The sequence below is a fragment of the Sapajus apella genome, unplaced genomic scaffold, assembly GCF_009761245.1.
Source record: "Sapajus apella isolate SASKATOON/1434 unplaced genomic scaffold, GSC_monkey_1.0 scaffold16, whole genome shotgun sequence".
Classification (NCBI taxonomy): domain Eukaryota; kingdom Metazoa; phylum Chordata; class Mammalia; order Primates; family Cebidae; genus Sapajus; species Sapajus apella.
Window position 1 is genome coordinate 5,339,895 of NW_022436956.1, and position 24,819 is coordinate 5,364,713.

The following is a 24,819-nucleotide window of genomic DNA, read 5'->3' on the forward strand; positions in this document are numbered from 1 at the left end:
TCGGCCTCCCAAAGCACTAGGATTACAGGCAAGAGCCACTGCGCCCGGCTAATTTTTGTATTTTTTATGGAGAGAGGGTCTTGCTATGTTGCCCAGGTTGGTCTTAAACTCCTGAGCTCAGGTGATTCTCCTTCCTTGGCCTCTCAAAGTGCTGGGATTACAGGCGTGAGCCACCTCGCCTGGCCCGTCTTTTCTTCTTATAAGGACCAGTCCTGTTGGATTAGGGCCCGCTCTAATGACCTCATTTTAAATTAATTACCCCTTTAAAAGTCCCATCTCCAAATACAGTCACAGTCTGAGGTACTGGGGGTTAGGGCTTCACCATGGATTTTGAGGAAGACACAGTTTAGCCCATAACAGGAGCTTGCTTTCTTTATTTAAAAAAATTTTGACTGAAATGCAAAGAGAATTATGTAGACTTAATGTAATCTGCTATGTGCTAGTAGTGTTTTCGAGAAAACCACTTTCCAGTTTTGAAACAAGTCTGACCTATAGACTCGGGTTAAAGAATAGCTTCTTGTGTGGTGAAGTATGTTTATATTCATCTGTTTACAACTGACCCTTTTGCTTCTGTCCAGCCCTCTCTGCTGTCCGCTTTTTAGATAATGGTTCCAGAGAACTAGGAAAGGGCAGTGGGAAGGGGTGAATATTTGGGATGTGTTTTTTGACAAATCAGCTGCTGTCATGGGGAGGTTTTCTTTGAGTTCTCAAAATCTCCATGCAAGAATATTACTTTGTAAAGAGAAATTCCTATCCCTGGGCTGCCTATTATAAATGAATGCAGTGAAACCCCAACAGGAGGCAAATTGTAATGAACTAGAGAGTATTTTGCTTGCATGCTCTGGCATACTTGTAGCATTTTTTGTCATGTTCGTTTTGTGAAATATTAACTAAAGCTACGCAATTAGATTAACTTTTACATTTTGCCAGGTAATTTTCTTACAGGTGAGGCTTTAGAAAGTATGTTTTCCCTTTGGCATTTGGCAAGTTATAAGTTATGGGTCCAGGATTTTTCCAGATACAAAGAGAAGAGCCAGGATATATGGTTAATTTTAGGAGCAATACTTCATGTACTGTGACATTACAAAATGCATCTCACATTGAAGGTTTTGTTTTGTTTTTGGTGTGGCTTTTTAATTTTTTTCTGCAGGTTTCTCTTGATAAAGGGGACAGAAAAGACAGGGATTTGCATGAAGACCTGTGGTTCGAGTTGTCTGATGAGACGCTTTGTAACTGGATGATGTTTGTACGGCCAGCCCAGAATCACCTGGAGCAGAACCTTGTGGCTTACCAGTATGGCCACCATGTGTATTATACAACCATAAAAAATGTGGAGCCCAAGCAGGAACTGAAGGTACAGTGCTGCCAGATCCTGCTGCTATTTGCTAGCAAGAGTGATTTTTTAGGGCTTTTTGCAATTTTATTTCTTTAAAGTGGGATTGTTAAAAAAAAAAAAGGCATTTCCTGGTTATTCACATACTTTTTGAGTAGCTACCGTGTAGTGTACACATGGTACACTACATAATCCTGTAAATAGAATGATAAATATGTGGCTTTTATGCTTATCAAAGGGCCTATGTAAGGCCGTGCATGGTGCCTCATGCATGTAATCCCAGCACCTTGGGAGGCCCAGGCGGGTGGATCACTTCAGGTCCAGAGTTCAAGACCAGCCTGTTCAACATGACAAAAACCCATCTCTACTAAAAATACAAAAATTAGCTGGGTGTGGCAGGTGCGTGTAATCCCAGTTACTCATGAGGCTGAGGCAGGAGAACTGCTTGAACCAGGAGATGGTGTCCAGCCAGACTCCATCTCAAAAAAAAAAAAAGCCAACGTGAAATCAGTAGGTCTGTGGGGTAAGGAGGTAGTTGTTTTGGGGAGCAGACCGGTCTAGATGCTTCTCTACCTGTGATGGAGTTATATCCCAAAAAGCCTCATTGCAAACGGAAAATATTGTAAACTGAAAGTGTACTTACTACACTCAACCTACGAACATCATACCTCAGCCTCGCCTGCCTTAAATGTGATGAGAACACTTGCATTAGCCTACAGTTGGGCAAAATTAACACAGTGCCTATTTTATAATAAAGTGTTGACTATCCCATGTAATTTATTGAATACTGTACTGAAAGTGAAAAGCAGAATCGTTGTATGGGCACGCAGAAGATTTCTACTGAAGGTGTTTCACTGTCGTGCTATCGTTACATCAAAAAATTGTAAGTCACACCATTGACGGGAACGTATCTGGTTCTGTGGCGGAGTGATTAAAGATGTTGGTTAACTTCATTTACACACTGCATAGTTGGGAAACTGATTTTTAGATGTATAGGCAAGATGTTCAGCCGTATGAGCAATAATTTTTTCTTTATATGAATATTTTACTCAGAATTATATGTGCATTTCAGAAATATATTTTTGGGTGATAACTATTGAAATTTATCTAAACAGTAATTCTTGATGACATAATAAAATTTTGCTATGATTCTAAATGAAAATTCCTTTTTTAAAATAAAGCTTATATAAAGAACATGCCAAAAGAGGGGATCAAAATACTCTTTAGCTTCCTGATATAAATGAAAAATAGGTAAGAAATGATCATATAAGCAAGTACATGAACATTGAATTGCACAGTGCCTCCATATGGTACACATTAGAAATGGATACCTCTCTCGAGGGAGAAAGAATCCTGGATTTTTTTCAAAATCCTGGATTTTGTGCAAAACCTCTGTTTTTGAAACCATCAGCTAGAGAATCCATAAACCCTGAAGAAAATATGCAAAAGGAGATTTGTATCTCATACCATGTATTCCAATAAATTCCTGATTAGAAAAAAAAAGCTGAGGTGAATTTTTTTAACTGTGAAGGGGAGATCTTTCCTTTTAAACCAGTAGATGGGACTATGAAGATGGACAGAAACAAATATGAATATAATAGTTCAGGGCAAGGAACAACCATAAAACAAAAAGGAAACAACAGAATGGGGGAAATATTTGTAATACACATGAAAAGGTTCAGCTATGAAAACTGACAGACGTCACTACACCCAGAAGTACAAATGAAAAAATGTCAGGAATTGACTTTATCTGGAGGAGGAAACAAATAGTAAGAAAATGTTTAAAAACAGAAAAAAGAGCGAATGCATTCTGGGCTTAATACCTAGATGATGGGTTCAGCAAATCACCATGGCACATGTTTACCTATGTAAGCTGTACATCCTGCATGTGTACCCTGGAACTTAACTTAAAATTTTCAACATTAACCATTTAAAAACCCCTCAAAATAACTATGAGCTACTATTTACATTAAGTTAGCAAAAATAAATGGATACAGTACAATGAATGTTTTTTAAAAATAGGAATGTTAATTGTAGAATTGAATTATTTCATAAAATATTTCTGGAAGTATATAGCAAAAATGTTCTTGGCTGAGTAAATCTAATCCTTGAAAGTTAAGCAGAGGAAATAGTTACAAAAGAAGACAGAACTAGACTACTGCATTTTACAAACCCTAAGATACCAATGACTTTAGGATGCACTATTATTTTATGCACCATTAAGAAAAAAATGCTACCTATTAAATTATAGTACTTTTTAAAAATAAAAAATGGTTAGAAGGAGCTATTTTAGACTGATTTTGACTTAATTTTAAAATTGCATCATACTTGTGCATTCATAAAAAGGCACACTGAAGCAAAATAAATTAATTGTGGTATAAACCACTTTGTGTGCAGAGTCTGACTTCTTTTTCCTGCATCACAGTTTGACTTGATCATGGATGTTTGTGCTGTTTTGTGTGCTGTCATCTTCTGGGCTATTGAGAGCATGGATGCAGCTGCAATATTTTTAAAATAAGTGTTCTGCTATTGCCCCTGGGATGTTTTCCCCGAGCCACTGATCACCTGCCTGCAAGTTTTGATACGATGCTTTCCCATTTGTCTGAACCCATCTGTGTCTTTTTCCTCAATTGAATCACGTATCCTCGGAACTGGAGAGGCTTTGGATCAAGTCTGTAGGAAGTTTCTGACTGCTGATGCCTTACTGAGAAGCCCTGCAGGACACATGCCAGCCTTGCATGGCTTTCAGATTTCTTGTGTTTGTTCTGAGGGAAATGGCAAATCTTTTTGGCCTTTGCGTTGCTTGGCAAGTGTTCACTGATGGGGTGTCAGTGGGCTCATAACTGAATGGGGTGAGAACAGTACAAAGAGCTTGGTCTGGTTTGTGCAGGAGCAGTGAGCAGGTAGCAAGAGCTCCACTGTGGCCACGACTATAAAAGGCCCTAGAGTGTGAGACACATCCTGACTTCTGACATGCTAAAATATTTAAAAATATACCCTGGAATGGATAGATTAGGGTATAATTTGTGATAGTAAAATGATAATCCATCTAAAAGTACAAGTACAGGGGCATAGTTAAATTATAGAATACAGACTATGTAGACGATTATTCCATGGTAAACTGTCTTTATGAATGTTTCCATATATATTAAAAAATATCCCATAACAATTGTATATGATTAATTCATTTAGCAATTGATATATTGAACTCCTACTATGTTTGAGACCCTAGAAAACACAGACTAGCTCCCTGTGCTCTGAGAACCTGTATTCTAGAGCAGAAATAGACAGAAAGATGTAAAGATACAAATAATATCTCATGGGATAAGTTCCATGAAGGAAGCAGTTGGTGCAGAAAGAGCAGGTAACAAGAAAGGGACCGATTTTGATGTGATGGTTAGGGAAGGCCTTGCTGATGAGGCAGTATTGAGGCTGAGAACTATGGAATGGGGCCAGCACAGGGGTCAGGGCAGGGGTAAGGGCAAAGAGCCCAGGACTTGTGGAGGTGAAACAGCAGAGCTGAAGGCTTGGGGTGGGGAAGCGCTTGGCATGTTTGAACAGCTGAAAGCAGGCTCCGTTGACTGAAGCGTGGGTCAGGGAGACTGATAAGGGCTGAGGTTGCTTTTCCAAGTTGGGGAGATCATGGAGCCCTTTGGAGAGTATCATCAAGCATTTCAGGTTTACTATGAGATGAGAAGCCATTGCCTGCATGACAAGATCTGATTGTGTATTCTTTTTATTGATACATATTAGTTGTACATATTTTGGGATACATGTGATATTTTGATGCCTTTTATATGATGTGTAATGATCCAGTTAGGGCAACTGGGATTTAAGGAGACCACTCTAGCTCCTGTGTAGATTTCAGAGAAAAGGAGATGCTAGTCAGAAGGCCAGGTGTTTATCCAGGCAAGAAACGGTCTTGGCATGTATCAGGGTGGCAAAAGCAGAGATGGAGAACATCTCTTTAGCAAGGACTGGAGCAGCAGTCCTTGCTAAAGGTATATAGAAGCAAGCAGAGAAATCAAAGGCACCTTTCAGGTTTCAAATCTGAGCAGCTGGGTGGAAGATATTCATCAAGATGGGGAAGATGGGTGGGAGTGTGAGTTGGAAAGAATTGAGAATTCCATTCTGGACATGGTAAGTTTGATCTGTTTGTGAGACATACAAAATATCTAGTTGAACACACTCAGAGGGAACAGAGAGAGAGTCTGGGATAGAGATATTAATTTGGGAGTCATTAGCATAGAGTTGGTTGGAAATGGATGTGGTCACTGGAGGTCAAAATAAAAAGGCCCTACACTCGGACTAAGCTTTGAGGCACACCAATATTTAGAAGTTAGGGAGAAAGAAAAAGAGGCAAACAGAGTGAGCAGAAGTAGCCACTGGGTGGGCGGGAGAAGGTGGTTGTCTTTGAAGTTGTCACTGGTGATCCCAATAAGGGCTGTTTGGTGGCAGCAACTATAGCTACAACCCTGTAAAAACTGGTGTTTAAATATAGATAAGAAATCAGAGGAAGATGTTTTATTTAGATGAAGAGACGATGATTATAATTCTAGTAACCATTTTCTGAAAAAGAAAAACCATGCAGTGTGTCTTGGCAAATGAACTTCCTGACTGATCTGCTGGAAGGGTATTGCAAGAGGAGCTCACAGCATGATCTTTTTTTTTCTTTGTTAATGGGCTGTGGAAAAGCCTGAATTGTTTCCTGTAAGCAGGGAAAATAATTTAAGCATGCAAAGAACATCTGGTGATGTCCCCAGTTCTTGATGATATACTTGCTTCTTGCAGGTGTGGTACGCCGCATCCTATGCTGAGTTCGTGAACCAGAAAATTCATGACATTTCTGAGGAAGAAAGGAAAGGTGGTTAGATGTTTATGTTTTACATTTTCTGTATGAATTCTAAATTGTATATCATCACATCTTTATGAAACTCTAATTGTTTTGTCTCAATATATTTCAGAAGCTATTCCAGTAGGTTTCTTAGAGACACACATCTCCATCTAATTCAGGGTCAAATTACAATGTCATATTTACATTTCTTTCATCTGTGCTGGAAAATAATATTTAATATAATGAAAACTTCCAAATACCAAATTAGGACCTAGATGAGAGGACAATTCCTATCCAGATTTTATCATCTCTGAGGATATGCCAAGACAGGCATTGACTTTGTTTTTAATGCAAATGTCACTGAAGTATAAGCTACATGCAGAAAGCTGCACACATCATAAGTATACAGCGTAAATTTTCCCAAAACAAACACACCCATGTAACCTGCACCCAGATCAAGAAACAGCATTACTGTGCCCCAGAAGCTTCTTTGTGCTGCCTTGTAATTCCTACTCACTCCCAAGTGTAAACTCTCTCCTGACTTCCAGCACCACACATAAGATATGCTTATTATCAAATTGTGCATAATAGAATTATGTGACATGTACCCTTTTGGTGCCTGGGTATCTTTTACTTAACATGGTATTTATGAGATTCATCCACATCGGTGTATATAATTATAATTTATTCATTCTCATTGTTATTTGGTATTCGAGTATATGAATGTAAAACAAGTGATTTATCCATTATGTTGTAGATTTGGTTGTGAAATGCACTTCTGTCACTAACTCTCCAGAGTTAGATCAAGTTTCACAGGTTCAGGGCAGTCATCCGCAAGACACCCCTAACTTCGGACACCAGCTGCAGGCTCTGGGGCTCCCAAGCCCCAGCCCAACTGGCTACAAGTTAGGAGGTTCCCAGTAGCTCCTCAGGTTTGATAATTCACAAGAAGAACTCGTAGAACTTGGAAAAGCCCTGTTTTTAAGGATGGCCATTTTGTTACAAAGGATATAATAAATCCTTTTGTTTATTATAATATATAAATAGATATCTAATATACAAAAATATATGGTTTTTATATATTAGGGCGAGCCAAATGAAGAAATACATAAGGTGAGGTCTGGGAGATCCCAGAATGTCCTCAGGACGTGCTACCCTCCTGGCACATCGATGTATGATTCCCAACCGTAGAGGCTCACCTGAGCTTCAGGGTCCATTACATAGGTGAGACTGATCTAATCATTGGCCAGGTGATCAAGCTTGATTGCCAGCTTCCCCACCTCCCCCTTCTTCCATGAGGTCAGGCTGATAAACCCCTGGCTCCAAGCCCCACATTTCTAATTCCATGGCTGAGCTTCCCTACATGGCCTGTCCCCACTCTGAAGCATCTCATTAGAATAAATTTGGGTGTGCTTATAGGATGGGGCACCATGAATAACAAAGACACTCCTATTACTCAGGAAATTCCAGTGACTTAAAGGTTACCAACTAGGGACAAAGACCAGCCAGATTCTTTATTACACAATAAGATCATTTCTAGTTTTTGGCTATTTTGAAGAGTGCTGCTGTGACCATTCTTACATGTCTTTTAGTGAATGTATGTGCACATTTCTGTTGGTGCGTATCTAGGAGTGGAGTTGCTGGGTCATGGAGTATGCCTATATTCAGTTTAGTGGATACGTCTGAACATTTTGCTAAAGTCATTATGCTGGGCATTGACTTTTAAGTTATTTGTGCTAAAATATACCCTCAGATGATAATACTGTGTTCTGAATCGCTAGGTTATCTGAATACAGATGTTTGCAACATCTTTCGTGTTTTCAGTGTGGTGAGGTCATGTGTGTGTGTTGAGGGCTGCGAGAGGGTGATGTGAGGATATTTGTTCCTTTGATGTCTTGCACGGATGCATTAGAAAATAAGATCCTAAAAACCAACTCTGCCAAATTTTAGCTTTCGATTTGATAACAAAACAGTAATGCAAATAGCAGATACTGTACAATTATGAACCCTTTGGGCTGCAACAAAGTAAGAATGGTGGGGATCGCAGGCATTTGAGTTTTGTCGGTGTCTGTTGATCATCAGCCCTTATGATTTCTCTCCTGTGACTGTAGTTCTTCGAGAGCAAGAGAAGAATTGGCCCTGTTATGAATGTAACCGCCGATTTATAAGCTCGGAGCAGCTACAACAGCACCTCAATTCTCATGATGAGAAACTAGATGTGTTTAGCAGGTATGTATGAGGGAGAAAGGCTCACAGACTGAGTTTATAAAGGTTCAGAATCATTTCTGTATTGTCCACTAGCTAATGAGTGTCTCTGAGTGTCATGTGTAGGTAAGTAACCAGGTGGGCTCCTGAGGGAAGGGCGTTACCTGTCATGTCCTTTCCCCTCTGATCCTTATTTACCATTACCCACCTTTTCCAGCATAACCAATACCCAGCAATGGGATGTCCTTTCACTTTAGATAAATCTCCCTTAATTGGAGATTCTGAAATAGGAAATTTTGAGATAGCAAATAATCTTCAAAATAATCTGCATCTTTGATTTTCAGACTTTCTGCAGCAGTGCAATTACTTAATCAAACTAAATCATATATTTAATTCCACTATATAAAAAAGACAGATGAGGGGAGAATTATATAGGATGAAGTGGGCAGGGGCCAGATCAGGTAGGGCCTTGTGGGAAATGGTAGGGAATTTATATTTTATTCTAAGTGTGATGAGAAGTCTTTAGAGGGTTTTGGTCAGAGAGTATTGTGATGCTCATTGTATTTTTTGAAAACCATTTTGGATAAAAATAACACCTGGATAAAATTACCTCTAGCTTATATTGGAGTAAGAGTGGAGACAAGGAGGCCCGTTAGCAGCTATCACAACAGTTTAGGGGAGGAACGAGGGTGGTGTGGGATAGGGTCATGCCAGGGGACGTAGAGGGTTGCCAGTTTTTCCAGGGTTTGGAAAGAGAGGAGATTTGTGAGATGGTAGCTAGGTAAGTGGGAAAGTGAATGTTGTAGGGAAGTGCCATACAATGGCTTGCTATATTGAGTGCCCACTTGGAGTTCATGGTTATGAAATGAAAGTGAGCCCACTAGCATGGCTGTGCATTGTTCTCCAGCTTCATACAGCTGCAGGGGTGCCAGTGCAGAGCGGGCAGGGAATTGGATTACACAGGGTTGTGGCTTTGCTAAGTGCTTCTAACACACATCCAGAAAACAGAACAGCCGTGGGACGGGAATTGAGAGCACACACAAGGGGGACAATGGGGGACCTCAAAGTGTATGCTGTGGAAGAAGGGGAGAGAACTCAAGGCGACTCAGGGCTGCACAGAAGTGCCAGAAGGATTGGATTGGAGACGCTTGCATGGCTGAAGGGTTGCAGAGTGCAGGGACTAGAAGGAGTGAACTACAGAGCCAGGGTAGTGTCCGAGTGGGCAGTGCACGGGATTGTCATGAAAAGACAAGGGTGACAGGGTCTACGATGTGACCACAGGGATGAATGTCTAAGGAGGGTGGACACAGTGAGATTTGAGTCACTCTCTCCTGGGTATCTCTAAAACTCTGTTCGTGGCTCTATTGTAGCAATTTTTATATTGTAATTTTTGGCTTATATGCCAGCTTCCTCTACTAGTGCCAGCTCCCTCTACTAGACCCCTGAGGGTAAAATCTGTTGCATGTAATCTGATGTCCTTAGTGCCAGCATAGTATGTGACACGTAGTAGATAATACATTTGTTAGCTGACTGTTAAGAGAAACTTGGGACAACTAGGAAGATTTGAACTTTGACTAGGTATAATAGTACTCAGCAACTCTCAGGTATTTCTTAGGTCATAATGGCATTATGGTCATATACATGCAAAGAGTCCTTATGAGTCAGAGAGACATGCCAAAATATCTAGAGATGAAAAGATATCTGGGATTTGCTTCAAAATCATCTACTGGGTATGTGTGTGGGCAGGTGGTGTGGGTACAGATGGAAAAGGTTGGCCATGGGTTGAAAAATGTTGGAATTGGGTTATGGGTACATTGGGCTCATCGTACTATTTTCTACATTAACCTAGGTTCAGAATTTTCCAACATGGAAAGTCTTTTAAAAGTTCCTGGAAAAAATATATAGTATTTGTTAAATTATTAAATAGATGAGTAGAAGAATAAAATTTTGATCTGATTGACATTGTAAGCTTCCCACATACATATCTTCTAAAAGAAGCTTCCATAACCTACTTTTTGAGCCTTTTTTTTTTTTTTTTTTGAGACAGAGTCTCGCTCTGTCACCAGGCTGTAGGGCAGTGGCGTAATCTTGGCTTACTGCAATCTCCGCCTCCTGGGTTCAAGTGATTCTCCTGCTTCAGCCTCCCGAGTAGCTGGAACTACAGGCGTGCGCCACCATGCCCAGCTAATTTTTGTAATTTTAGTAGAGACGGGGTTTCACCATGTTGGCCAGGATGGTCTCGATCTCTCGACCTCATGATCCACCCGCCTCAGCCTCCCAAAATGCTGGGATTACAGGCATGAGCCACTTTTATTAAGTAATTGATGTTTGTTAGCAATTCATGCCAGGCATGGTGGGTCATGCCTCTATCCCAGCACTTTGGGAGGCCCAAGAAGGAGGATTGCTTGTGTTCTGGACCAGCCTGGGCAACATGGCGAAACCCTGTCTCTACAAAAAATTAAACAAAATTACCCGGGCGTGGTGGTACATGCCTGCAGTCCCAGCTACCTGGGATGTTGAGGTGAGACAATCGCTTAAGCCCAGGTGGTTGAGGCTGCAGTAAGCCGTGATTACATCATTGTACTTCAGCCTGGGTAGCAGAACAAGACCTAGTCTCAGAAAGAAAAAAAAAACCATTAAGGGGAATATAAAATTTAATTGATGTTTACTAGGCATGCTATGAAACAATTGAATTAGAAATTTGTTCTGACCTTCCAGAAACTTGTAGTAAAACAAGAAAGTTGTTTGAATTTGGCTACATTTCTTGGAAGGAATATGAGGCGAGGCTAGGGGAAAAGAGAAATAATGGGATGCTTGTCTCAGATGACATCTCCTGGGAACGCACTGGAAGGCTTAGCATGTTCTATCCTGTCTGCCTTTTTCACATCATTTCAGAAGCAAAATATTGTCAGTGCTTTGAATTTTTATAGCTCTTTTCTTCACAATAATTGAAGATATATCTTTAAGCTATAATAAAGGGCAAGGATGAGACGTTCAGAAAGTGTGTATTAGTAAAACAATTGTTTCCATTGAAGAAAATCCTGGAAAGTAATAAGGTGAGAGGCATCAAAATCTGGGGTTAGTAAGGATCATTCAGGTCATGATTTGTTATGGAGTATTATGTAACCATGACAACCCATAACCCAATCTCTTGTCCCCAGAACAAGAGGCAGAGGAAGGGGACGAGGCAAGAGGCGATTTGGTCCAGGTCGACGACCGGGGCGTCCTCCAAAATTTATCCGCCTGGAAATCACCAGCGAAAATGGGGAAAAGAGTGATGATGGGACACAGGTACCGGGGGACGGGAAGGAACCCTCCTTAGATGGTTGTGTGGAGGACTCGCCAGATCCCTGACGAGACGTAAATACAGAGACCTTCCCAATGTTTGTAGACCCTTCATATCAGACCTTGCTGCCTGTTAATTAAAGTATGATTGGAGAATGGCGAAAAGCGTATTACCAAGGGTTACCTACCACAAAAACCCAACTTTGCTGCCCTAAAGATTTGAAATTGACCAGAGTTAGTAGAGGTGGACTTTGTTTAATTAAACTATTAAAATTATTGATATTCCAGAAAAGTCATATCACAGTCTTTTCTTTGTTAAGTGCTCTGGAATCTCTGCTGCTTTGCCTTCTGTGCATAGTTACCTAACTAACTTTCCCAGAGGGAGAATAATTTTTTCTGAGTATTATGAATCTAGTCATTCCAAAATAAGCAGCAATTCTAAATCTGAGCCGACAGACCCTCCAGCACTGATCTCTATTCCTGCTTATTGCAAATTTCAGGACTTGCTACATTTTCCCACAAAGGAGCAATTTGATGAGGCTGAACCAGCCACTTTGAATGGGCTGGATCAACCAGAACAGACCACTATCCCAATCCCTCAGCTGCCACAAGAAACCCAGTCTCCCCTGGAACATGAACCAGAAACTCACACCCTGCATCTGCAGCCGCAGCACGAAGAGAGCATGGTGCCCACCCAGAGCACGCTGACAGCCGATGACATGCGCAGAGCCAAGCGCATCCGAGTAAGTGGGGAAAGCCGGCAGCTCCTCGTGCCAGCCGGTGATCTTCCTCTCACCACCAGCTTTCCGGTGGTTTTCCAAGCTATTCACCTTCCACTCTGAAATCTTGCATCTAGCCCATCACATGTGCAATCCCCTTATTTTGAAAGAAGGTATTCACTATTTCTCAATGTCTCTGTGTCCTGTGGCAGGCTGGCATGGCTGGTCCTAGATTCGACCAATTTAGTAATGACACAGAGACCTGGAGGTTGGCAGCTCCTGGACTAGCTCTCTGCATCCCTCAATTCACAGATTGGAACTGGAGAAATAAGTACATTTAGTTATAATAATCATTTGCATTTTAAACCAGGCTAATTTGTGCCTAATCATAGTTCTCAAGTTAATTTTGGGTAACTAAATTTGCTTATCTACTGCTTCCCAGGGGAGAATGGCAAATGTCATTACTCATCACTGTAAAGTGACCTGTGTCCAAGTTGAGATGGCAGGTACAATTCACACACCTGGGGATAGCTTGAGCCAAAGCTGTCAGTTCGAGAGTTAGTCAGTGTCCCAGTCACTTGACCTGTGTCTTGGCCTCAGACCATGCGGCTGCAGAGCTTTCATGACTTGCAATTCAGATGTGTATTGTTATTTCACAAATAGCATTTGAGTCTGAGTTAGGAACTGCAGGGGATTTGTGCGGAAAACAATATGGCTTTGTGGGATGAGTGTCTGCGCTGATAAAAAACAATGACTTAAAACCCATGTTTGTGGCAGCTGAGTGCATAAAGACTTACTGGTACTTTCCGGTAGATGAAAGAGACATTTTGTAACTTCCCAGGCTTTACAATTTCTACATGCGTGATCGTTTCAGCATATGTTTCTCTTGGTCTTCTTATTTGCCTGTAGGCTAGAAGGGACCTTGAAAAATAGTCTAGTCCATGCCTTCATGTAAAAACACATTTAAACGTTTGTTGCCATATGATAGCTTTGAAGGGCTCTAAGAACTCTGAGGCTAAACAGCCTTTATGAGGGCCCTGTATCGAAACATATAAAACTCTCAACTCACTGTATGTTATTTCACAAGGGTATAATCAACATACAGAAATATAGGCCAGGAAAAAAAGCTATGAATTAGTATCTTCCCATCCATCATTCTCCTTTGGTTCCTGATCTGCACTTCTTTCTCGTGCTTAATTACTATATTTTCTGCTTTGGCCATTTTGATTTTTTTACTAAGTCCAGAGAAATGCTTGCTAGATTTTTTTTTTTTTTTTTTTTTAAAACAAACCAAAGCCCACACATGCAGTGAAGTTGTGGATGCACAAACACAGCCCAGCCGTAATTGTTCATGCATTCTTGAATGAGCAGGGTTACTGGTTTTGGTACAAGGTTCCCTGTGTCAAAGCAAAAGCCATATGTCTCTGGCTTTTGGAGGTCAGTCTTAGTTGAGCTAGTTTGGTTTTTTTTCTCTCACACATTCTAAAAAGTAGGGCTATGTATTTTTTCATCTTTTCTATCCAGATTGGTAATGACCAACTGAAGGGAAGTCTTCCAATCCAATTGGTAATGTAACTATTTTTCTCTCCTCTAATGCTGCCTGCTCAGTTGGAGCTGCAGGTAGGTTTGTTTCCTGTGTTTCACATAACAGAATGTTACTTAAGTGTTTGCCTGACCTGCTGTTCTTTGCAACCTGTACTTACTAAATCCTGGTGGAAACCACAATTTGGTTGCTACAGTAAATGAAAATTAATGGATAATCATACCTTATTTGAAAGTAGATCAGTGAATACATTGTGGGCTGCAGGTTCCTCATATACAAAATGAAGGGTAGGACTAAGTGATCTCCAAGGTCCCGTCCAGCGCTGAAAGCACTGGAATGACTTATGCAGTGATGTTGAGGTCTAACTGTATATTTGGCCACTGTGCTGGGTACACAATAGAATTTTCACTTGAGCTTACAGTCTAAAAAGGGAATCAATACTCATGTAGGGGAGTTTACAGTTAGGTGTTCATTGTAAAAGTATAACTTGGAAGAGTGAAAGGTCGAAGTAAAATAGAGGAGTCAGGATAATTCATGATGAGGTGAGACTTAGACTAGCCCATGAAAAGGAGAGAGGAGGAAGGTAGACTGTTACAGAGAATGGCAGCCATGGGATCAGAGGCCCAGACACAGGAGGTTCTTGCCGTGGTTCGGGACAGTGTAGACATGAGCCTGGCTGTAGCGCGGGTGCAGTGGAACGATGGTGCAGAGTAAGCTGTGTTGAGCAGGGCTGGCCAACCAAAGGCTTTGAAAGTGGGCAGAAAATTGTCCAAAGGAAAGTGGTTTAAAAGACCCCAAAACTGCCAGGCACAGTGGCTCATGCCTGTAATCTCAGCACTTTGAGGGGCTGAGGAAGGTGGATTGCTTGAGCCCAGGAGTTCAAGACCAACCTGGGCAATGTAGTGAAACCCTGTCTCTACTAAAAACATACAAAAAATTAGCTGGACATGGTGGCACACACCTGTAGTCCCAGCTGCTCTGAACCTGGAAAGTTGAGGCTGCAGTGAGCTGTGATTACGCCACTGTACTCCAGCCTGGGTGATGGAGTGAGGCCCTGTCTCAAAAAAAGCCCCCCCAAACCCCAAATCAAGAAAGATGATTGATTTCCTTTTTGTGTCAGAATTAAAATAGTATGAAAATTGATCAATAATTTAGTTTCTTGTAGCTATTAATATCAAACTTTAGGAACATTTTAGTCAGGCGTGGTGGTATGTACTTACAAGTCCCTGCTACCCTGGTGGCTGAGGTGGGAGGATTGCTTGAGTCCGGGAGGTCGAGGCTGCAGTTAGCTATGATCATGCCACGGCACTCCAGCCTGGGCGACGGAGCAAGACGCCATCTCTAGAAAGCAAACAAACAAAAATCCCCTAAGCTTTAGAAACATTTTATGATCTTTGTCCACGAGTAATCTGTTGTCTCAGAATTCATTGCAATGTGAGTTGAATCCCAAATCACAGAACTTAGCAACAATATGATTTTGGTGTCCCTAGAGTAGCTGATATATATGCATAGTGTGGTGGGTTGCCTGACGAACTCAGGGAGCAGAAGAACTAGAGTGGATCTGTGTGCTTTCTCTGACATTTTTCATAATTTTTTCTAGAAATGAGTACAGGTGGTGGCTCTGATGTACAGAAGACACCTTAGAACAGAACTGGCCTGCCAGTGGGTCAAGGGGTGGGAACCGTTTCAGCACTTTTACAACCTTGTAATGTGACGATCCCATTCGTATCATTAGATCAGAGAAATACGGTCTAGTTCTTGAATACAATGTTCAGGGCTCCATGGAAATTGAAAAGATGATAAGGTTTGTCAGTAGAACCAAGAAAGTGGAGCCAGGTGGTGGCTCAGTTTAAATCAACTGTCTGAAGGTACTCACACTAATCAGAAATGACAGAAGACTGATTAGCATAATGGACCAAAACAAAACTGAGTTCTGGATTTTGGCACCCAAGGAGAAATGGCGTCCTCAGTGGGACCACAATCAATGTGCATTATGTCTGTCCTTGGACACTTCACTGAACTTGGATAAAGGAAAAGATTTCTACGTGGCAAAAGTGCTTTAAATCTTGCATCTCTGAACCTCAGAATAGCATTGGTTCATCTGCAATATTTCCATAACGTTTAAAGTTAGACAAAATAGTAAAGCTTTGATGTAAAATTAGTATCCAGACAGAGTAAAAAGATGAGGTGGCTGCTGAACTGTGCACAGAAGTGAAAGCAAGCCCTATGGCTGATTTTAGAAAAACCTATTATTATTACTTTGGAGACAGAGTCTCACTGCAACCTCCACCTCCTGGGTTCAAGCGATTCTCCTGCCTCAGCCTCCCAAGTAGCTAGGATTACTGCCCTGGGGTCACAAGTGCCTGCCACCATGCCTGGCTAATTTTTGGATTTTTTGTAGAGATGGGGTTTTACCATGTTGGCCAGACTGGTCTCGAACTTCTGATCTTAGGTGATCCGCCCACCTCAGCTACCCAAATTGCTGGGATTATAGGTGTGGGCCACCATGCCTGACCAAGAAAGATCTATTCTTAGAAATCTCTGCAGATGCTCTAGAAAAATCCTTGAAATAATTCTTTTGAGTTTCATATGAAATATATTTCACTGATTTTCAAACTACTTTTGAAGACTTCCTATAAGCTAAGCAACTTATTAAGGGATCTGGTTACAAAAAAAGGATAAAGTATGATACATCCCCTGAAGCAGCCCCATTGTCTGAAGAAGATAACAGAATTGCTGTTTATCTACTCAAGATAAGTGAGTAGGTAGCCGCTTAAAAATCTTTCTCCTAAGCCCTGTTAGAGAAGCCCTGAGAAAGAAATTTTCTGTTACACAGAAATTATGTCTAGAAATTTCACTAAATCTAAAATAATTGTTTTCCTCACATGATGATTTCACGTTAAATTTAGTTTAAAAATTGATGCTTACAAGTAATTTGAAGAGTTTAAGCATTGTTCACTGCACTTTCTTCATTACACAAATCATGCACGAAGATCTCCATTAATCCTTCAGTTACCGTTCATTTATAGCTACATAGGCACAGCCATTCACAGATATACTTGAAAGATTCCCCCCCTTGTAGCAATCTAGAGCTTTCCTGCAGTGTTTTGAGGAACTTATGAATGAGTCTTCATGATAAGCATCACTGAAAGATTGATTCCGCATTCTCTGTGTGAGAGATGATTTTGTTGATCTGCTCTCAGTAGAGCATGCATAGTTTTTCCAGTGGTGGTGATGGGTTTGCACTGAGCACCCATACTATCCCACTTGGATTCCCTATAACAATTGCATGAATTTACAAGATGGCTAATCAGCATTACAAGTGCAATCTGTGCCTGAAAACAAAGAGCAGAACTGCCTGGTCTACGCAGGGAACAGTGTGATGGGCTTAACTTTGTTAGCATGGCATTCTAACCAGTAGAACTAACAATGCTGGGACCCTGTCTTCTGTTTTCTAAGAAGGAAGTGATAAAATGCATATATTCCATTTATGATGTGTGCTCATGTCTCATTCACATAAATCTGAATCCTTTTCAGTTCTTTTTCTTGAATTGAGATCTGTAATTCTCATGGCAGAAAACTTACCCTTTAAAGTGGTTTTTAGAACATTCTGAAGTTGTGCAGTCTTCACCACTCTCTAATTCCAGAACACTTTCATCACCCCCAAAAGAAACCTGGTATCCATTTCCTCCTCCACCCTGACACTGGCAAGGACCACCCTTTAGTTCTTTTTATTGTCTTTTTTTGCTAAGCATTTTAATCAAGTTTCAAATTCATTTTCTCACGGATTTCAACAAATAACATTTGGCTGACTTGCTCCAGCCTGGTTCTGGCATGTGTGACTTACCCTAAGTCTTTTCCTCCAGATCTTCCATTTTCATCCTGTTCCACTGTGGGATTTATTATACAAGTCTTCTATTGGGAATGCTTTTTTGTGTGACTTAAACCCTTTCTAAAGAAAACCCACATACATAGTTGTAAAACAAAACACACAAAAAATTCGTCTTTTCAAGAGGAACTCCTTTGAGGACAGCTTCATTTTCAGTCTCCACCAGAAACATCTCCTTTCGACCGTGTGTGTCCTAGAGTTGAACTTCTGTTGCAAGTCTGTGATTGAGGAGATCATCCTCTCTTTCTCTGTAAAAGTGTGATCCATTTGCATTCTTGATTTCATCACTAAATGATCGCATTTGTGTATGTCTTTCAGAATGCAGCTCTTCAGCATCTGTTTATTCGGAAGTCCTTCCGGCCTTTTAAATGCTTGCAGTGTGGGAAGGCCTTCCGGGAAAAGGACAAACTGGACCAGCACTTGCGTTTCCATGGGCGGGAGGGGAACTGCCCATTGACCTGTGATCTCTGTAACAAGGGCTTCATCAGCAGCGCATCCTTGGAGAGCCACATGAAGCTCCACTCAGACCAGAAGACTTACTCTTGCATTTTTTGCCCAGAATCCTTTGACCGCCTTGATTTGTTGAAAGATCATGTGGCCATTCATATTAATGATGGCTACTTCACCTGCCCAACTTGTAAGAAACGGTTCCCAGATTTTATCCAGGTGAGTATCTACTACTGAGATTGCTGTCTGCTTCCTTCTTTCGGTAAAAGAAACTTCGATTTTTGGAAAACTGAGACTGCCTAGCACCTGCCTTTTCATCTCTTCTTTGAAACAACTTTACTATTGAGAACAATATTTCTTCAATCAAACTACGTTTGTAAACAAAAGATTACTATGACCCTTAGTTGTCCAGATCAGACATTGACATTGAAGTGTTTAAGTTATGTTACAGGTAATAAACACCCAGATCTGTTATAATTTTTAAAAAGTCTTTAATAATCTTTATCAATATCTATTATAAGATATACAGAGCCTGTAGAAGACATACTCCCATTTCCGAGGCTGGGAAATTCTCCTCCCTACTACTGTGGTTTCCTGTCTTGCTTTACCAAGGCCATCCATTTTGGAAGGAAACAAAGAGAAAGTCGGTATATAACATACTTTTGTATCAAGCAACGACCGCCTTCTCCCCTGTAGTATATTCTTTGTTGGAGCAAAATGGATGAAGATAAATTTCAGAATAGTCATAATTTCATTTAGACTTTAAGTGATAAGATTTTCCTATGCTAGTCAGTGAATAATGAAGTATTTTGTAAAAATACTCTTTTTCAATTACCAAAGGAAAAGAAGACTAGGATTTAATTTTAGTTCTGCTCATGTTGAGGGGCTTGGAAATTTTCTCACTTTGCACAAACTAGGAGAAGGGTTGCTTTAAGGCATAATTTAATGGCAAAAGAAACTCCAAAAATAGTGAAGCAAACTGTCTTATGGGAATAGTTTGCTAGGACTCACTACTTAGCTTCCATCCTCAGCTCTTCTTCATTGGATATATGTGGCTAGGAGAGTTCAGAAGCCCTATTCCTTTATTTATCTAAAAGTAAGGGAATTAAGTCCTAGTTGAGAAATGACACCAGCGTCATATTGCTCTCATAAACCAGTAATGCCTTCTGTATCCTCTCATTCATGTATGTCTTTAATTCTTCAGAACTTTATTTTATAAGAAGATGTAAAAGGACCAAAAGGGGCTAAATTGCTTCTATGCAGATTAAAGATGGAGAAAAGTAAGGAAGAATTGGTTTTTGTCTTCCTATAGATCCTTTTTAGCAAGATTCATTTAAGCCCAAAGGAACTTTTACTTTTTATCTTTGAAAAATGGGTTGCAAGTGATCAGGGTTTGACCAAGCAAGCACTCTGTCTCCCACGTTTCAAGTCCTCTGGGAGGTTAGGGTTTCCAAGGCTTTCTGGCTACTTGTTTTGTTTCTTTGTGACAGGGACAGTATGTGTTATTGAGGCCAATTATCACATCTGATTGGATTCCTCCTCGGGGTTGATGAAAACCCATGGTAATGCATTTGGCTCCCTCTAGCGTTGACAAGCTGCCTTTGGTCATTTCCTTTGGTGCCTGTGTCCCCTGAGTTTTTCCATGGTTTTTACTACCAGGTGAAAAAACACGTGCGCAGCTTCCACTCCGAAAAGATCTACCAGTGCACAGAGTGCGACAAGGCCTTCTGTCGCCCGGACAAACTGCGACTCCACATGCTCCGGCATTCGGACCGCAAAGACTTCCTGTGTTCCACCTGTGGGAAGCAATTTAAGGTATGACAGGAAGACACAGCCCAAGGTGGTTCTCGTGGCCGCTGGAATTATCGCAAGCTGAGGGTAAATGCCTGTTCATTTCATCGGTTTATCACCCAGTTCTGATAAACTGGACCTGAGTGCACTTTGGGCCTTGTGTTTGACTTAGTTATAAAATTAAGGGGGGAAATTTACTTAATTCCTCAAGACAGTTAATTCAAATCTCCAAACAAGTAGAGTAAAAATGCATCTCCTAAAAGAATCCAAATGTATAATGACATTATAACTAAATTGCTGTTGAGATTTACTAACAGACCAATATCTTTACTTACCATTCAGATTAAGAGGTTTTTATTGAGCACTGGGTAAGGACCAGTAATTGAGGCTCGCAGGCAGCAGGACTCTGATCTGATACAGGGAAATCTGAAGAATGCTGAGAAGGCTTAGACTACTTTGGAGAATGTTAATGACCTCAAAGATTAAAGTAAAATGTAATAAGTGTCAGTAACCCACCTGGAACTTAAAAGAAGCCAAGCAAAACCCTGCAGGGGACCCAAAAATAAGAGTTAAATAAATAAATGTAAAAACAATGAAATGTGCTTCATTGGAAAATCAGGTGATTCTGCAAAATGTCATTGGAAGACGTTCTGCTGAATGTGATTGTAGGTCACACTCTCATGGAAATCGGAAAGAATCAAATGGATTCAGGAGAGGAAAATTAAGGGTATATTTATAACAAATGGAAAGAAAGTCAAGAGAAATAGAATTTTCAGAACTTGCTTTATGGTTAAGTGTGTTACAGAATATAATCTAATGGCTTTTAATATATAGTAGCACAATTTAGAATTCTGTAGAGAACTCCAATGTGAAAAGCATAAATAGGTCTGGGATTTTTCTATTCTTAAATTAAAAATACATACATACATATATATATATCTATATATATATATATATATATGTATCTAAAAAGATTCCTGTTTTGTGATACTGTTTGGCCATCCATCCATCCCATCCAGCCAATATTTTTTTGATTTTTCATTTTGTGCCAGATATCATATTTTAACACCTTGGAATTTTGTTTTAATGTCTCTACTTGCTTTCATTTTCTCCCTTTCACCCAGTATATTCATCACAGTTCAATCAGAGAAGCAGAACCACTATGAGTGTTACAGAAGATGATTTTCTTATAGGACTAAGAACTTAATTATAGCAGATGGAAAAGTGAGGGTCAGAAGGGAGAAGCTGGGAGGTTGGAACTCGGCAGTATGCCCACAGAAGCATTGGTCTGGGTGGTCAAATGGAAACTTACCTGGGACTCTGGGAACCAGGCACCTCCACCTGCAGGGGGGTGCAGGAAGGAGAGCTGGTGGAGTTTGTGGAAGACCATGTCACCGCATCTGGTGGCAGATTCAGAGCTGGCCAGCAGGGCTGGCAGTAAGGAAGACAGCTGGTGGCTGGGTGGGAAAGAGAGGAAAAGTAGGGACCCACAGGTACTTCTACTTGCCACCATCTAGAGCAGCACAGGGCTGCTTCCTTTCCACCTTCCAGGCTGGTGTGAGTTTCTCTTTGGCTAACTCCCAACTCGGAACCATGCTGGGAAGGAGATTCTCTTCAAATGTAGTTCCTCTTAGCCAAGTTGACACAGCACAAAACCACTACCACCTACCTTCCTAGCTTATTTTCAAACTAGAATCAGAGTAGTTTTTCTGGAGAACAGCTCTGATGCCACGTCCTTTCCAAAAAACTCTTTAATAGCTCGTCATGCAAATAAATCCCGAAGTTCTTGTTACTTCTAAAATGCTACAAGATCTGCCTCCTGCCAGTCTCTCTGGCTCCCGCCTCCCTGTGCACTCGGGGTGACCTGCCTGAACTACGTAGCCTCACCCATGTGGCATACTCTCTCTCCTTGGGCCTTTGTACTTGTTCTCCCTCCCGTTCCTGACTTGAAACGTACTTTCAAACTGTTGTATCCCTTCACCTGGCTAATGTCACTTCATATGTGGCATTTCCTGATCCCTGGATTAAGTGCTGCTTCTCCCATGAATTCCCACAGGGCTTTTCCTGGTGACTTTGTCATAGCATTTGTGTATCACAATTGCCCGTCCTGCTAAGTGTAAGCTCCATGAGGGCAGCATTAAAGTCAAGGTGGGACTTTCTGACTTTAGGGAGCTCACACTAGCATAGAGAAAAGAATAAAGTGCTGTGAGAGGGTTTCACTGATTTCAGGTGTAGGGGAGATATCATAGATACAGTGACACTTTTGAATCTACTCATGGGTGGGAAAGAGTTTGCCAGCTAGGGAAAGGGAAAGGTGAGGAGCGAGGGAGGGATATCGGCATCTCAAGCAGAGGCAGCAGCAGGGATGTGGCAATGCCATGATCAGGAGATGGGGAGAGGGAGAGTGATGGAGGCAGTGGCAAGAGGAAGCCAGGGAAGCAAGTTAAGCCAGCACACTGTGCCAAGTAATTAGACTTACCAGGAAGTGAGCCCTAGGCGTTTCAGAGCTGGGCTAATTCAGGCAGAGGCAGTGGGTGTGGAGAAGAGGGGCCATGTTCAAGACAGGCGTTGTGGGAGGCTGACAAGACCTTGCACTTGGATGAAAGGGGGAAGGGTGGACAGCAAGGAATGGAGATTTGCCACTTGAGAGGCTGGATGTTTGGGAACACCACTGGTACCAAAAAGCATGACTTCGGCAGAAGGAGTGGGGGCAGATAGCAGATTTGGTTTGGGGGATGTTAGGATGGAAAGACCTCATGGAGATTTGGCACCCAACACGTGTGCTTGTCACGATGTGCATGGCATAGTGTGATATTTGAGTTAGGCTTTGCAATTTATGTGGTAATTCAGTTAAGGTAAACTGGTTGTTTAAAGGGAATAGATGGGGGAACTAGTGGATGTTGAGGCTTGGAAAAAAGTGGAAATTTGGGAGGATTGGAGGAGGAGGAAGAGGAAAAGGAAAAAAAAAGTGGCAAAGCAACAATGTTTCATTGCTGTGTCTACACTAAAGAAAGATAGTGTCATTTGGCAGTGTCCTTAATCCAAATCCCACTATAGTCTACGAAGCTCTGAACATTCCCTCCTGGGCTTTCCAGAAGTGAAGGCAGGTGGGATAGGAAGAAAGAGGAGTTGGATCGCATGCATTGTAGCAGAAGAGGGAGGGAAGCCTGGCACTGGAGCTCGGCCCTTAGCCTGCTCCTTGATACTTGGTAGGCACTCAAGGAATATTCATTGAGTAAACGTGCTGAAAAAGGAAGTCCTTAAAAAGTCCCTGTGCCAAAAGGTGGGAAGAACTGGATTTGTAGAAAGGCCCAGAATCTTTATGGGACTAATAACAGTTTATTCATGTGTCCTAGAGCAGAAAGCCTCACTGGATCAGGGAGCTGGCACTTTGTTTTTATTCGGGATGGGCTCTGTCTGACTCTCTCCATGGACTCACGTGAGCATGTATCACTAGATAGTGAAACCAGGAGCTGAGCTCTGGGCCCCATGCTCCATCCATAGTAAACAATGGATTTGTTTACTTAAACTTCTAATTCTGTAAGGTGAGAGATTCTAAATCCACAAGATAGGAGATTCTTAAATTCTTTTGGGATTTAGAAAAATATATTTGCTAAAATGTGTGGGAATTGAGTATACGCATGGCTTTTTTCTTTTTTCTAGACAGAGCCTTGCTCTGTCAGCCTCCTAAGTAGCAGGGATTACAGGTACCCGTCACCACACCCAGCTAATTTTTGTATTTTTAGTAGAGACAGGGTTTTGCCATGTTGGCCAGGCTGGTCTCAAACTCCTGACCTCAGGTGATCTGCCCGCCTCTGCCTCCCAATATGCTGGGATTACAGGCGTGAGCCACCGCATCCAGCCTACACGTGGCTTCCAAAATCTGGTGCTACCTATTATTCATTGTCAATTTGTCTTTAGTTCTTTTATACCAGACTTATTCCATGTTCTCTTTAATCTTCTCTACGTAAGTGCAGTCTTTATTCTCAAAAGTTAGTATGTATCTTTCCTATTTAATGGTCATTTTAAACCAAGGCTTATTGGAATGTACATATTTGCTAGTGAACAGAGTAACTCCCAGCCACTTTTAACATGTCTTCCCATGTCCTAGTGTTCCAGCAACTCAGATGTCTCTTGGAGGCTTGTGGTGACTGCTAATTTCTATTGATTTTTAAAATTATCCCTTCACTTAAAATTTTTCTACCCCCATGTCTACCCCGTTTTAAAAAATTCTCTCTAAATAGCGAAAAGACAAGCTACGGGAACACATGCAGAGGATGCATAATCCCGAGAGGGAGGCCAAGAAAGCTGACCGCATCAGCCGCTCCAAGACGTTCAAGCCTCGCATCACGTCCACAGACTACGACAGCTTCACGTTCAAGTGCCGCCTGTGCATGATGGGTTTCCGGCGGCGCGGCATGCTGGTCAGTGTCAAGAGACTGCGGGTTCCTGTCTTCCCTGCACACCTCATTTCTGTCGATGATGGTCACTTTTGTGTTGTATTCTGTGCTAAGTTATGTTGATCAATGGTTTTGTCAATGTCCAGGGGAAGAAACAGAGGGAAACAATTCCCAATTTGGAGTTCTTTCTTTTCTAGTCTCCCTTTGCCCTCTCTTACTGCTTTTTGGGTCAATTCTTGCAAGAGGTCTTTTTCCGTCACTTTTCATTTTTTTTCATTGTTTTTCTTTACCCATCTCAATCTCTGCTCTCACCCTATTTTATTTCCCTCTTTTGTGTTCCTGTATGTATTTTCTTTTGGGATATTTGCCTCCT

The 24,819-nt window shown here is 41.3% G+C and overlaps 1 protein-coding gene across 7 annotated transcripts in view; it reads left to right on the top strand.

Moving 5' to 3' along the window:
• Window positions 1-24,819, top strand: part of PRDM10 (PR/SET domain 10) — a 94,401-nt gene that overhangs the window by 55,485 nt on the left and 14,097 nt on the right. For 3 of the 7 annotated variants that reach the window (XR_004270801.1, XM_032284975.1, XM_032284977.1), the window contains exons 7-15: window positions 1,151-1,354; window positions 6,125-6,197; window positions 8,279-8,396; window positions 11,534-11,663; window positions 12,158-12,400; window positions 13,985-13,996; window positions 18,127-18,474; window positions 19,915-20,070; window positions 24,291-24,470. Coding sequence is in view for 6 of the 7 variants with exons in the window: in XM_032284975.1 (XP_032140866.1) it covers window positions 1,151-1,354; window positions 6,125-6,197; window positions 8,279-8,396; window positions 11,534-11,663; window positions 12,158-12,400; window positions 13,985-13,996; window positions 18,127-18,474; window positions 19,915-20,070; window positions 24,291-24,470 (1,464 nt within the window). In the remaining variant the exon portion in view is untranslated. The remainder of the gene's footprint in view (window positions 1-1,150; window positions 1,355-6,124; window positions 6,198-8,278; window positions 8,397-11,533; window positions 11,664-12,157; window positions 12,401-13,984; window positions 13,997-18,126; window positions 18,475-19,914; window positions 20,071-24,290; window positions 24,471-24,819) is intronic. The other 4 variants (XM_032284976.1, XM_032284978.1, XM_032284979.1 and 1 more) reach the window with 2 other exon arrangements.